Source organism: Staurois parvus, unplaced genomic scaffold (assembly GCF_062004578.1).
Source record: "Staurois parvus isolate SC_StPar_1 unplaced genomic scaffold, SC_StPar_1.0 ptg000057l, whole genome shotgun sequence".
Classification (NCBI taxonomy): Eukaryota; Metazoa; Chordata; class Amphibia; order Anura; family Ranidae; genus Staurois; species Staurois parvus.
The window spans coordinates 3,099,092-3,111,850 of record NW_028317853.1 but is presented as its reverse complement, the minus strand read 5'-3'; the positions used below and the strand labels follow the sequence as shown (position 1 = coordinate 3,111,850).

General features: G+C 47.4%; 1 protein-coding gene across 4 annotated transcripts in view; it reads right to left on the bottom strand.

Annotated features, from left to right (window-relative positions):
• PERM1 (PPARGC1 and ESRR induced regulator, muscle 1) overlaps nt 1-12,759 on the bottom strand; it is a 38,782-nt gene that overhangs the window by 18,382 nt on the left and 7,641 nt on the right. For 2 of the 4 annotated variants that reach the window (XM_089668403.1, XM_089668406.1), the window contains exons 2-3: nt 3,514-4,185; nt 86-1,831 (exon numbers count right to left, since the gene is read on the bottom strand). In XM_089668403.1, coding sequence (XP_089524529.1) covers nt 86-1,829 — 1,744 coding nt within the window. In that variant the 5' untranslated portion in view covers nt 1,830-1,831; nt 3,514-4,185. The remainder of the gene's footprint in view (nt 1-85; nt 1,832-3,513; nt 4,186-12,759) is intronic. The other 2 variants (XM_089668405.1, XM_089668404.1) reach the window with 2 other exon arrangements.

Below are 12,759 nucleotides of genomic sequence, written 5' to 3'. Positions count from 1 at the left end.
CATTAACAAAGCTGTTTTTATTTTAGAAGTGTTAATGTGTTAATATGGTCATAGGATTAATTGGCAGTTACATCATTGCTTGTACCTGTTGTTGGTTTGTTTGTCTCTTCAGATGTCCCATGGTACACATGAGGAATGAGCTTTCCATCTCTGCTTCGAAAAGCTTGTCTTACTGTATATTCTATTAGTCTTTCAGGAACAATAGACTGGAGAATCTTGGTGGCACTTGGGGCAGGTGGTATACTGAATAAGATGCCTTCCCTGTCCTGATGCTGAGGTCCATCAGCAAAGAAAAACTCACAGGCTTCAGGCCAAGTGGCAACAACTGAAGATGGCGAAGCCTGATCCATATTAACTTTTGATTCTTCTGATTTATGGTCTTTATTTTTTTGAAGATTTTTATCCTCATCCACAAAGAAATATTCATACATATCTGGTGTGTATACGATCGCTTCTTGTATTGCTTCTTGACTTGCCATATCTGTTCCAGTCTCAACAATTCCGGATTCTGAAACATCATCAAAGAAAAAGTCATACATTTCAGGAAGCGTGAGAGCTGTATTTCTATATGATGGTGACTGGTGTTTTGTTGATAGGCTCCTACTGAACCCAGTATGTCCACTAATTGTAGCAGGTACCAAGCTGCATGCAAGATTTGTACCCTCAGCTCTGGGAAATCTATACTGGTCAAAACTCAACTTATGTGAGCTCACAGATACTCTGGTGTCAGGCTCCTGTATATTTGATTGAGTATTGGATAAATCCAAATTTTCAATCAGGGGAACTGGGATATTTTGCTGCACGGCTGAGGAATCTCCAGGGGCTTTGGTTGTAAAGTGCAGGATACAGTCCTGGATATCATATTGCATCATGTGGGCATTGAAAATATTTTTAGTTGAAACATGATTGTCCATTGTATGAAGTGCTGAATTTGTGTTTACGAAGTCATCAGTTTCATTTTTAGCAGTCAGTTGGTCATAATGTTCCAGGCTTGCATGTAAAGTGGTCAGACTTTGCAAATAACACCTTTGAGGATCCTCTTTTGTATTATTTCTACCAGGAATGTATCCATTCAGTAGACACTCTGATAAGGAAGGGTTGTTTACAATCTTACAACTTTGATTATCCTTTGAAATATCAGGTGAATCTTTTAAATAAAGTAACTGCGCATTGGTTCTAGATGGATTATTAGTAGTTACAGAAATTAATTGTCTGCCATTAGGGTGCCCTCTTTCTGACTCTCCACTAAAAATTGGCGAGGGATTTGTTCTTTCTGTGCTCTCAGCTTGGATTTCTTCTCTGTCCCCTTCATTATGGGATTTCCTCTTTGTGTTGAGAGACCTCATACGTTCTGCAAGACTTTCATTAACTGGGCTGTCTTGAGATTTTTCTATGGTTAAATAGTTGTCCTTGAGTTTTGGACTTGGAATGCCTGTTTTATGTTCTGTCACCACCTTCTTGGACAATAGAGTCTCTTTCTGACAAAGAAACCTAGCGACTGATCCAAACTCCTCTTCATCCTCACTGCCAGACAATACATCATCACTTGAACCTATCCATTTGTAGGCTGAATGTCTGGGTGGAGAAAAGGATACTGGCATGGTCTGGGGTTCCCTGTGGTCCCCCACTGGTGGACATAAGCTGACCCGGAGAAACTTTGGATTGCTAGTTACTGTGGAGCATAAGGCATCTTCCTCTTCTGTGTCACTCAGTAAAAGTTCCTCCTCTGAGGCCAACGACACTTGCATTAAGCCACATTCCTCAGCCGTGGAGTAAAATTCCTCCCAGTCTTGGTCATTGATTTGAATACTATATTCAAAATTATCCATTGCTGAAAATAGAAAAACATACAATATGAGTGCAAGGCGATAATAATAGGTCACACTGTATATATATTCAATTCTTGTTAGTCACTGAAGGCTTAAGGTGGCCATACATGTAGAAATGTATTATTGATTTACATATGTGTGATTATAAGCAAGCTATTTATCAATTAAAATTAAAATATTTATGATGCAACACATAGAGTATTATCCCACACTTTGAGATCAACAGAAAAAATATTAAAAAATATGATCTATCAGTTATAAATGTAAACAACCTATATAACATTGAATCATTTATTCATTCTGAACTATTATTTACTTTCTGAGACACACGCAGATATTTGTTTGATCAGAAGTGATTGACAAAATTCCACCATTGGCTTGGCAGAGTTGGTATTGATTGAAAAGAAGACCCTGATCTCTTTTTAATTGGATCAGTTTAGTTGTGAATGGACAGTGGAGAGGTTTGCAGCAGTGGTGCCTAATGGTCTTCAAGGCGTTCTGAGATTTGGTACACCCAAATGTTAAAATTCTACTCCCTCTCCATTCCATCAAAAACTAAAAAAAAAAAAAAAGGGTTTAGTTATACTTTAAATTCAAGATGCAGAATTTTACCAGCTGAGACAAATGTGGCCCATGAACTACATGCATATCATTTTGCCTAAGCTGCACAAATGATAAAAGTAGATTTATAGTCGAAGGATTTTTTTAGTTTTGGATACAGTGGTGAGGGATTAAAACCCCTTAAGTCACTGGTCACACCACTGCGATTTAAAATTGCGCAATATGTGTGCAATTTTAAGTGCGATTTCTGAAGACTTTATTGCTACTTGTGCAGCAAAAGTAATGCAAGGACTACTTTAAAAATTGCGCTGCAGCAAATCACACGTTAAGACACTGACATAGGGTTGCAGCGCTAGTCAACCAGTTAATGAGTACAGTGTCAAAAAAACAAAAAACAAAAGCACACACACATGCATATATATATATATATATAAAAATATGTATAACTTTTGGGAATAGTACAAGCACTGGGCACTTTGAGTTGGACTATATTACATGGACAGAGTCTGTTTTACATCAGATTTGTTGTTGACATATACAGCGGGTAAAATCAGTATTGAATACGGCACCATTTTTTTCAGTAAATATATTTCTAAAGGTGCTATTGACATGCAATTTTCACTACATGTCAGTAATAACACATATAATACATACATATAAAGAAACCAAACCAAATAAGTTCAGAAAGTAAGCTATGTGTAATAAAATGAAATGACACAGGGGAATAAGTTTTGAACACATAAAGAAAGCGAAGTGCAAAAAGTAAAAGGAAAGCCAAGACACCAGCTGAAATCTATCAGTAATTAGAAAGCAATCCTGACCCTTGTCAGTGCAAATTAATACCTGCTGGTTCAGTCTTAACTGATGGCTTATAAAAAGGTGTCTCATTACCAAGGCGTCAGATAAGAAATATCTCATGATGGGTTAAAGCAAAGAGCTCTCTCAAGACCTTTGCAACCTTTTTTGCAAAACATACTGATGGCATTAGTTACAGAAAGATTTTTAAACTTCTGAATGTTCCAGTGAGCACTGTTGGGGCCATAATCCAAAAGTGGAAAGAACATCATTGTCACGGTGTAAGGTCAGGTTCAGAGACCAGTTGCTATAGCAGTAAAAGGCTTACCTGGAACCAGCAGGATAGGTACACCAGCGGATCCCCCTGGGAATGACGCAGGCTCACCTGAGGTGCGGGGTCTAAGTATTAACCGGTCTTCACCAGAGCTCCTAATGGTGGAGATGGATTGGGCTGCGTGTTAATACCAGGTCGCAGATCTCAGGAGCAGACTGGGAACCAATAGCGGATCAACAGGTTAGGGATCAGACGAAAGCAGAGTCGGTCACAAGCCAAGGGTCGGTCACAAATGGTAGCAGATCAATCGTGGTCAGGAACAAGCCAAAGGTCAGTAGCGGAGGTGTAGACAGCAGCAGGAACAGTAGCAGGATATTGGCTGGAAAGGCACAATAATCTGGCAAGGAGGAAGTCCAAGGACATGGCTTATATAGGAAGTTCATGGGAGGAGCAAGGAGTTCAAGGTTCAAGAGCAAACAAGGCACAAGGCAGGATTATCCAATAGATGAGGCAAAGTGTAGTCCAGCATCCTAGGTAGCTCAGTGAGTAGAGTTACTGCCTGACACAGTAGAAGTCCCAGGTTCACGTCCAGGCCCTGACAATCATTTCACCATAAACTGGCCACGACCAGGTGTTCCTCACAAGATTTCTGACAGAGAAGTGAAAAGAATTATCAGAAGAGTTGTCCAAGAGCCAAGGACAACTTGTAGAAATCTTCAGAAAGACCTGGAATTAGAAGGTACAATTGTTTCAAAGAAAACAATAAGTAATGCACTCAACCACCATGGCCTGTATGCACGCTCACCACGCAAGACTCCATTGTTGAAGAAAAAGCATATTGAAGCTTGTTTAAAGTTTGCTGCACAACATTTAGACAAGCCTGTGAAATACTGGGAGAATATAGTCTGGTCAGATGAAACCAAAATGGAACTCTTTGGATGCCATAATACACACAATGTTTGGAGTCAAATGGCAAAATTCATATCATTGAAGGAAGGATGAATGGAAAAATGTATCAAGACATTCTTGATAAAAATCTGCTGCCATTTAACAGGATGATGAAGATGAAACGAAGGTGGACATTTCAGCAAGACAATGATCCCAAACACAAAGACAAGAAAACTCTCTATTGGTTTCAAAGAAAGAAAGACTGTTTGTGTTGGACAAAATCACACCTGAGCAATGCATGGGACTAGTTTCTCTTGAAGCTGTCATTACCAACAAAGGATTTTGTACAAAGCATTAAATAATTTTCAGTTAGCGTGTTCAATACTTTTTCCCTGTGTCATTCCATTTTATTACACATAACGTCATTTCTGAATGTATTTCTTTTGGTTTCTTTGTATGTATGGATTGCATCGGTTGTTACCGACATGTGGTGAAACTTTCATGCCATCAGCACCTTTAGAAATATATTTACCGAGAAAAATTGTGAGTTATTTTATAGTTATAGTACTGCAATCTCTGTTGGGGTTTTTGTTTATTTAAAGGTTTCTTAGAGTCTACAAGTATTTATTTGATTCCACAAGTGATCGAATGGAAAACAAAAGGCATCCAAAGCATTTCAGGGGCCAAAAATCTCACTTTAGCAGGGCTTTAGTGAGTAACAATGTCTAATGACTCAGAGAAAAGATCCTGCAAACATCAATCAAAGCCAGGACATTATTCAGTGATTGAATGTCTGTCAGGGGCAGAGCAGCAGGCTTAAAGTCTATGTTTTGTAAAACTTATTATAAGCACAAGGGACATTATTTACTATTAGTGTGATGTGTCCCTTGTGCTGCTGATCCCTGGTTTAGGTGAAATCTTCCTCCTTGGCAGTGATGCGGCTGAGGATGAGGCCCATCAAAAACTGTTCCATCCTCATGTTCTAGCAGAGTAGCTGTGTGCTCATTCTAAAGCCACATCGTTGTTTCAGTTACCGCTTTGATTCCAAGTCTGTACCCAGTTGGTTCTGGCCAGCTCAGTGGATTGCTTTAAAAAAGGCCTGGATTCTTTCTTGGATACACAGGTATAACTGGATACTAACATTCATAGGTAAAGTTGATCCAGGGAATATCCGATTGCCTCTCAGCGGATCAGGAAGGAATGTTATTCCCAGCAGGAGCAAATTAGATCATGCTTTGCTGGTTTTTTTTTTGTCTTCCTCTGGATCATCTGTTAGTATAGGATTATAACTTTTTTTTTGTTATGGTTGAACTATATGGACTTTTGTCTTTTTTCAGCCAGACTAACTATGTAACTATGCAATCACATCCATGTTTACAGCCCTGAGGAAGGGGAAGCAATTCTCCCGAAATGCGCTGGTTTTCCTTTAACCTGTGAATCTTTACCTTCAATAAACTTCTCAAATATACCCTTGAGTGTGGTGAATTTTTGTGCCAGGCCCATCAAAATTGATTTGGGAAAAGTCAAGAAAGCATGACCACTAAATGGTCAAGACTTAGCAGTCCAAAGTTGCACTTTTTGCCTCCTCCAGGAAATTCTAAAATGATCCCATGCAGTGGGACTACGCCCACACTGCTAGGGTTAGAGGCTCATTTAGTCAAGGGGAGAGATGAAGCACTCTAACTTATCTGATCCTTGTCTCCCCCAGCAGATGGTGCTACCTCACACTTTGGCAATGGACTGTCCTTTGGTGTCATCACATCCAGTCCAAGGCTATAAACCCTGCTTTGGTCTTGATGATGTCAGGATCTTAAGCCACTGGAATGTAGGGGAGAAGATGTTGTGGGGAATGGTCTAGCAGCACTGTGGATCCGGTAAGTAAATCTACTTTAAGGTTTTTGTAAACCCTTACACAGGGGCGGGACTGACCATTTGGAAACTCGGGCACTGCCCGAGGGCCCGGGGTCAGTAGGGGGCCCCACCAGCAGGTAAATGTGACATATTTACCATACACTTCCCCCACTCTCCATCCTGAAGGATCCTAAATATACTTGTAGCTGCTGATGGGAAAGAGAGGAGGGAAGCCGGCATCACTGCGGGAGTAGGGGGGTACCCAGTGGGGTCTGGGCAGCAGGGTGAAACTTATGGTGCACAGGGAGGGCTGATCAGTGCAGCTTGGGGGGGTGGGGGGCAATTGGAACAGATCCCCTGTATGGCTCTTTCTACAGCAGCTACAAGCTGGAAGAGGGAGAGGACAATAAGCCAGCTTTCAAGTGCTGCGGCAGAGATCCATACAGGGGATCAGTTTCAGTAATTGCACCCCAGCCGTGCTGATCACACTCCCTGCCCATATGCAATTTACACGGCTGCCTGAGCCCCCCTGCTGGCCTGGGCTCCATACAGGAGGACCAGTGGTACCCCCTTATCCATGGCGCTGCCCTCGGGTGATAAAAGAGATGAAACAAATACTCCTACATAAATTGTACCTGTCTATCTGCAGTCTCCCCTCCTCTATATCAGTTCAAATTTAAAGGTTTGTCTGAGAGTTCAGAAAAAAGAGGACAGACAACTGAAAGTTAAGCCCCGTACACACGAGCCGAATATCGGCCGGTTCAACAGAAACCAGCTGACAATCAGCCCGTGTGTACACCAGCCTTTCCGACAGAAGCCAGCTGAATGGCTGCTGGATTGAGTGAACAAAAATTGATAGTGTTTACCCAGCATAGCACTCGGCAGAGATCAGTGAGGGGAGCTCTGAGAGCTGATGGAGGGCAGAGACACACCCCCCTCACACAGCACACAGGAAAAAAGCTGAGGCTGTCAATCTGCTGGAGTTCCCTCCCCTGTCACCATTTTTCTCTTGGTGTCAGGAGAACTGTCAGCGTGATCCATGCTGATAGCAGAGGAACAAAGCAGCAGACAGAAATTACACGTAGTGCTCTTAATTGAGACAAGTACACACTATAGAGCACAGGATCAAACTGGGGGCCCTCCAGCTGCTGCCAAACTACAAGTCCCATGAAGCATTGCAAAATTGACAGGTACAAGCATGACTCCCAAAGGCAGAGGCATGATGGGACTTGTAGTTTCACAACAGCTGGAGGGCCAGTTTGACAACCCTGCTATAGAGGGATATACTTTGTTCATATTTCATGTCTGAGGTTTACAACCACTTTAAGTCCCCTAGACCTAAACGAGCAAATAACCCTGCACCTTCCCACTACAATGGATATGCTTTATGTTTCCCAGAGTGGGTGTAAGGGACCGCCCGGCGGTACCACTAGCACTCCACTAAATAGGTGTTTCCAGAGCACGGAGTCTAAGTCCCAGGGGGCTTGTTCACCAGGGCCCCTGATGGTGGGGATGGACTTGGAGCCCCCCGAGACCAGGTCGTGGCTACTGGGCAAACCCGTTAGTGGTAGTGGTATTCGCCGAGGGCTCCTGCGGGGAAGAGCCTGATATGAGGAGGTCAGGAGACCCCACTGGGAGGGATGGACGGATGGATGGATGGATGGCTGAGCAGGTGCGGGGTCAGACAAGCCGGGTCGGTAACAGGGAGGACGGTATGGTACAAGGCAGCGGGCAGAGAATAGTCGGGTCACACGCCAGGTCAGCAAAAGCAGGTCAGATCCAATAGGGGGCATTCAAGAGAGAGGTCAGGCAAAGCAAGGGTCAGGGCAGGAGAAATACAGCAAGGTCAAGCACAATCCGGGTCAGCAACTTACTATTCACAGGTTCGCAGATACAGGATACAGGTAAGACCAGAAGGCACTGAATGACAGCTCAGGGCCATTTAAATATCCCGCCCTGCGCTGCCATTGGTGCCCAGCGGGCGGCCACGGCTTCTACTGTGCATGCGCGAACTCGAACGCCGCGGCCGGCCCGGACCTAATGCTCGAGTCCCAGCACAGGGCGGCACACTGCGCCTGCGCCGGGACCATCGCGGCGGAGACCGAGGGGATCCCTGACATTGCCCACCCGATCTCTCCACCACGGGTGATGGCGAAAGAACCTCCGGACAAGTCTAGGTGCATGGACATTATGGGCAGGTTCCCAAGAATTATCCTCAGGGCCATAGCCCTTCCATTTGATTAGGAATTGGGTCTGGCCCCCCCTCCTTCGGCACTTCAAGATTGATTCCACCTCAAATTCCTCTTCCCCTTCTACCGATATGGCCTGCGGAGGCCCAGATTCTCGTTCAGGGAAGGTATCCGGGACTACTGGCTTCAGCAGGGACACATGGAAGACTGGGTGGATCTTGAGTGTGTCAGGGAGGACAAGTTCGTAGGCCACCTCGTTGACCATCCGCTTAACGCAAAAGGGTCCTATAAATTTAGGGCCTAATTTCTTTGAAGGGCAAAGCATCCTTAAGTTAGAAGTAGACAACCAAACCTTCTCACCGGGTCGCAACACCAGATCTCCCCTTCGTCTCTTGTTGAATGCCCTCTTGTAGTCATCTTGGGCCCGAATTAGGGCTTCCTGTAGCTTCTTGTTGTTCGAGGAGAAGAACGTCAATGTATCCTGCGTTGCCGGAATTGGGCATTCCGGGACCAAGTCCGGGAGGAAGGTAGGGTGAAACCCACAATTGGAGAAGAACGGGGACTGCCCCGTTGCCGAATGGCACGCGTTGTTGTACGCGAATTCCGCCAAGGGTAGAAGTGGTATCCAGTCATCCTGGGCAAAAGATGTATAGCAGCGCAGGTACTGCTCCAGAGTCTGGTTGGTTCTCTCGGTCTGTCCGTTGGACTGAGGGTGAAATGCAGAAGAGAGGGACAGTTGGATGTTCAGAGCTTTACACAGAGCCCTCCAAAATCTTGAGGTAAACTGAACCCCTCGGTCAGAGACGATGTCTTCAGGGACCCCGTGCAGTCTTACAATCTCTCGAATGAATACTCGCGCAGTTTCGGCTGCCGACGGAGTCTTCCTTAATGGTATAAAGTGGGCCATCTTAGATAAACGGTCCACGGCCACAAGAATTGCTGTGTGGTCCCGTGAAGGTGGGAGCTCGACTATGAAATCCATCGAAATTTTCTGCCAAGGCCGTTCGGGAATTGGTAAAGGCCGCAGAAGACCCCAAGCCTTGCACCTTGATGGTTTGTTCCTCTGGCAGGTGATGCAGGAGTTGACGTAGTGTTTGCAGTCTTTTGCCATGTCCGGCCACCAGAAGGAGCGTCGGAGGAGTTCTAAGGTCTTGGCCGACCCAAAGTGCCCTGCCATCGGGTGGTCATGGCAATGGCCCAAGACCAGAGTTCGGATTCCCTCTGGCACCACAATCCGATCTTCCTTCCACAGGAGTCCCCCCTTGTTCTGGAGGGGCACCCCGGCTGGGATGGATAAGGCCGTGGACGCCTCCATTATCTTGGAACGAAGGTCCGTCTGGAGCGCCAAGAAGTTTCCTGAAGACAGGATAGTGTCGGGCGCTGGGGCCTCCTTGGCGTCCTCGTACATTCGTGACAACGCATCTGGCTTCGTATTCTTTGATCCCGGCCTGTATGTAATGTGGAAATTGAATCTTGAGAAGAACAGTGCCCATCTCGCCTGTCGTGGGCGTAAGCGTTTGGCGGTCCTCAGGTACTCCAGATTCTTATGATCCGTAAATATTAAGATGGGGTGTGAGGCACCTTCCAGCAGGTACCTCCATTCCTCTAACGCTGTCTTAATCGCCAGAAGTTCACGATCACCGATATCGTAGTTCCTTTCCGCCGGGGTGAGTTTCCGTGAGAAGAATGCCACAGGGTGGAGCAATTCCCTGGTGCCAGACCGAACGGCATGACCAGATACTCGAAGTGGCCGAAGCGGGTGCGGAATGCCGTTTTCCACTCGTCCCCCTCCCTTATGCGAACCAGGTTGTACGCTCCCCTTAAGTCCAGTTTTGTGAACACCACTGCCGCCTTTAAACTCTGGAATAATTCTGGTACCAACGGCAGGGGGTAACGGTTTTTGATTGTAACTCTATTCAATTCCCGGTAATCAATACACGGTCTCAAGGTCTTGTCCTTTTTTTCTACAAAGAAAATCCCTGCCCCTGCTGGAGAGGTAGAGGGGCGGATGAATCCCTTCTGCAGGCTGTCCTCAATGTATTCCCTAAGGGCCCCCAATTCGAGCTCCGAAAGGGGGAAGATCCGCCCGAAAGGGATCTCTGAGCCAGGTAACAGGTCGATGGGACAGTCATACGGGCGGTGGGGGGGTAGAGTATCTGCTCCCCGTTTACTGAATACATCAAGGAATTCATGGTAGGCTGCCGGAATGACCTGCCTTAATTCGGCATCCCCCTCTGAGCACACAAGGACCTGGGGAACCCCCGGGCCCGAAGTGCGGCAGTGTTCCCGACAGTATGAGGAAGGGAACGAGACTACCCTGGTTTCCCAGTCAATCTGGGGGTTATGAGCCCGTAACCACGGAAGCCCCAGAATGACTGGAAAAAGGGGTGATGCAATGGCATCCAAGCGGAGGAGTTCCTGGTGTTGGCTAGCAATGGTGGTAGAAATGGAAGGGGTCTCCTGGTTAACCACCCCTGATCTTATCCGGGACCCATCGGCCAGAAATATGTTGAACCCCTTTTCTTTTGGTTGGAGGGGAATACCCTGCTGGTGAGCAAAATTAATATCTACAAAACAGCTGCATGCCCCCGAGTCAATAATGGCTGTCACTTCCACGGTCCTTTCTGGCAGCTGAAAGGAGAGGGGTACAACTAAGTATTGGGAAGAATGAACATCGCCAACAGATAAGGAAGAAGAGGTGCACTTACTCAGTTTCTGCGGGCAGGATCGTACCATGTGACCAGCTTCATCACAGTAGAGGCATAGGTTCTGGGAGCGTCTGCGCTGGCGTTCCTCTGGAGATAGCTTAGGTCGCGCCAGGCCTAGCTGCATGGGTTCAGGAGCATCCTCCGGTGGTGGGTTCAGGAACTGTGGCCTAGTGGATTGGCTGTGACCCTGGAAAGACCCCCAGGAACCTCCTCGACCCTGACCGGACCTCTCAAACCTGCGTTCCCGCAGTCTTCGGTCAATCTTGATGGTTAGTGCAATTAAGTCTTCAAGCGCCTCAGGCATTTCTACCCGGGCGAGCTCGTCTGTCAGGGCCTCTGACAGGCCCATGCGGAACTGGTGCACAAGGGCAAACTCGTTCCAGCGTGTGTCCCCCATCCAACGCTTAAAGTCAGAGGCGTACTCCTCCGCCGCCCGTCGGCCCTGCCGGAGTGTGTAAATGGTAGCTTCGGCCGAAGCTGCCCGCTGTGGGTCATCATATAAGATGGCCATTGCGTCAAAAAAATGTTAACTGAGCCTAGGTGGGGGTCATTGTTCCCTCTCAGTCGGTGGGCCCAGTCTTGGGGTTCACCCTGCAGGAGGGAGATGACAAACCCCACCTTTACCGATTCCGTCAAAAAAGTACGAGGTTGCAACTCAAAATAGAGAAGGCAGGATTCACGGAACGACCTGAAGCGTGTGCGGTCCCCGTGAAAACGCTCCGGTAGGGGTACCCGGGGTTCGGTCATAGGAAGTGATGCGGGAACCCCTGAAGCAGGCCCAGGGGCCGCTACGGGCGGAGGTGCGGGGGTCGGGGCCTGTGGTGCAGGGGCAGATATCGTGCAGGCCTGGAACCGATTTTCAATCTGCAAACACCTGTCCTGTAATACGTTTACCGCTTGCGTCAAGGAAGCCAGGTGCCTACAAACTTCCTCCAGCGGGGAGGGTCCTCCTCGAGGCTCCGTCATGGCCTTCTGGTACTGTAAGGGACCGCCCGGCGGTACCACTAGCACTCCACTAAATAGGTGTTTCCAGAGCACGGAGTCTAAGTCCCAGGGGGCTTGTTCACCAGGGCCCCTGATGGTGGGGATGGACTTGGAGCCCCCCGAGACCAGGTCGTGGCTACTGGGCAAACCCGTTAGTGGTAGTGGTATTCGCCGAGGGCTCCTGCGGGGAAGAGCCTGATATGAGGAGGTCAGGAGACCCCACTGGGAGGGATGGACGGATGGATGGATGGCTGAGCAGGTGCGGGGTCAGACAAGCCGGGTCGGTAACAGGGAGGACGGTATGGTACAAGGCAGCGGGCAGAGAATAGTCGGGTCACACGCCAGGTCAGCAACAGCAGGTCAGATCCAATAGGGGGCATTCAAGAGAGAGGTCAGGCAAAGCAAGGGTCAGGGCAGGAGAAATACAGCAAGGTCAAGCACAATCCGGGTCAGCAACTTACTATTCACAGGTTCGCAGATACAGGATACAGGTAAGACCAGAAGGCACTGAATGACAGCTCAGGGCCATTTAAATATCCCGCCCTGCGCTGCCATTGGTGCCCAGCGGGCGGCCGCGGCTTCTACTGCGCATGCGCGAACTCGAACGCCGCGGCCGGCCCGGACCTAATGCTCGAGTCCCAGCACAGGGCGGCACACTGCGCCTGCGCCGGGACCATCGC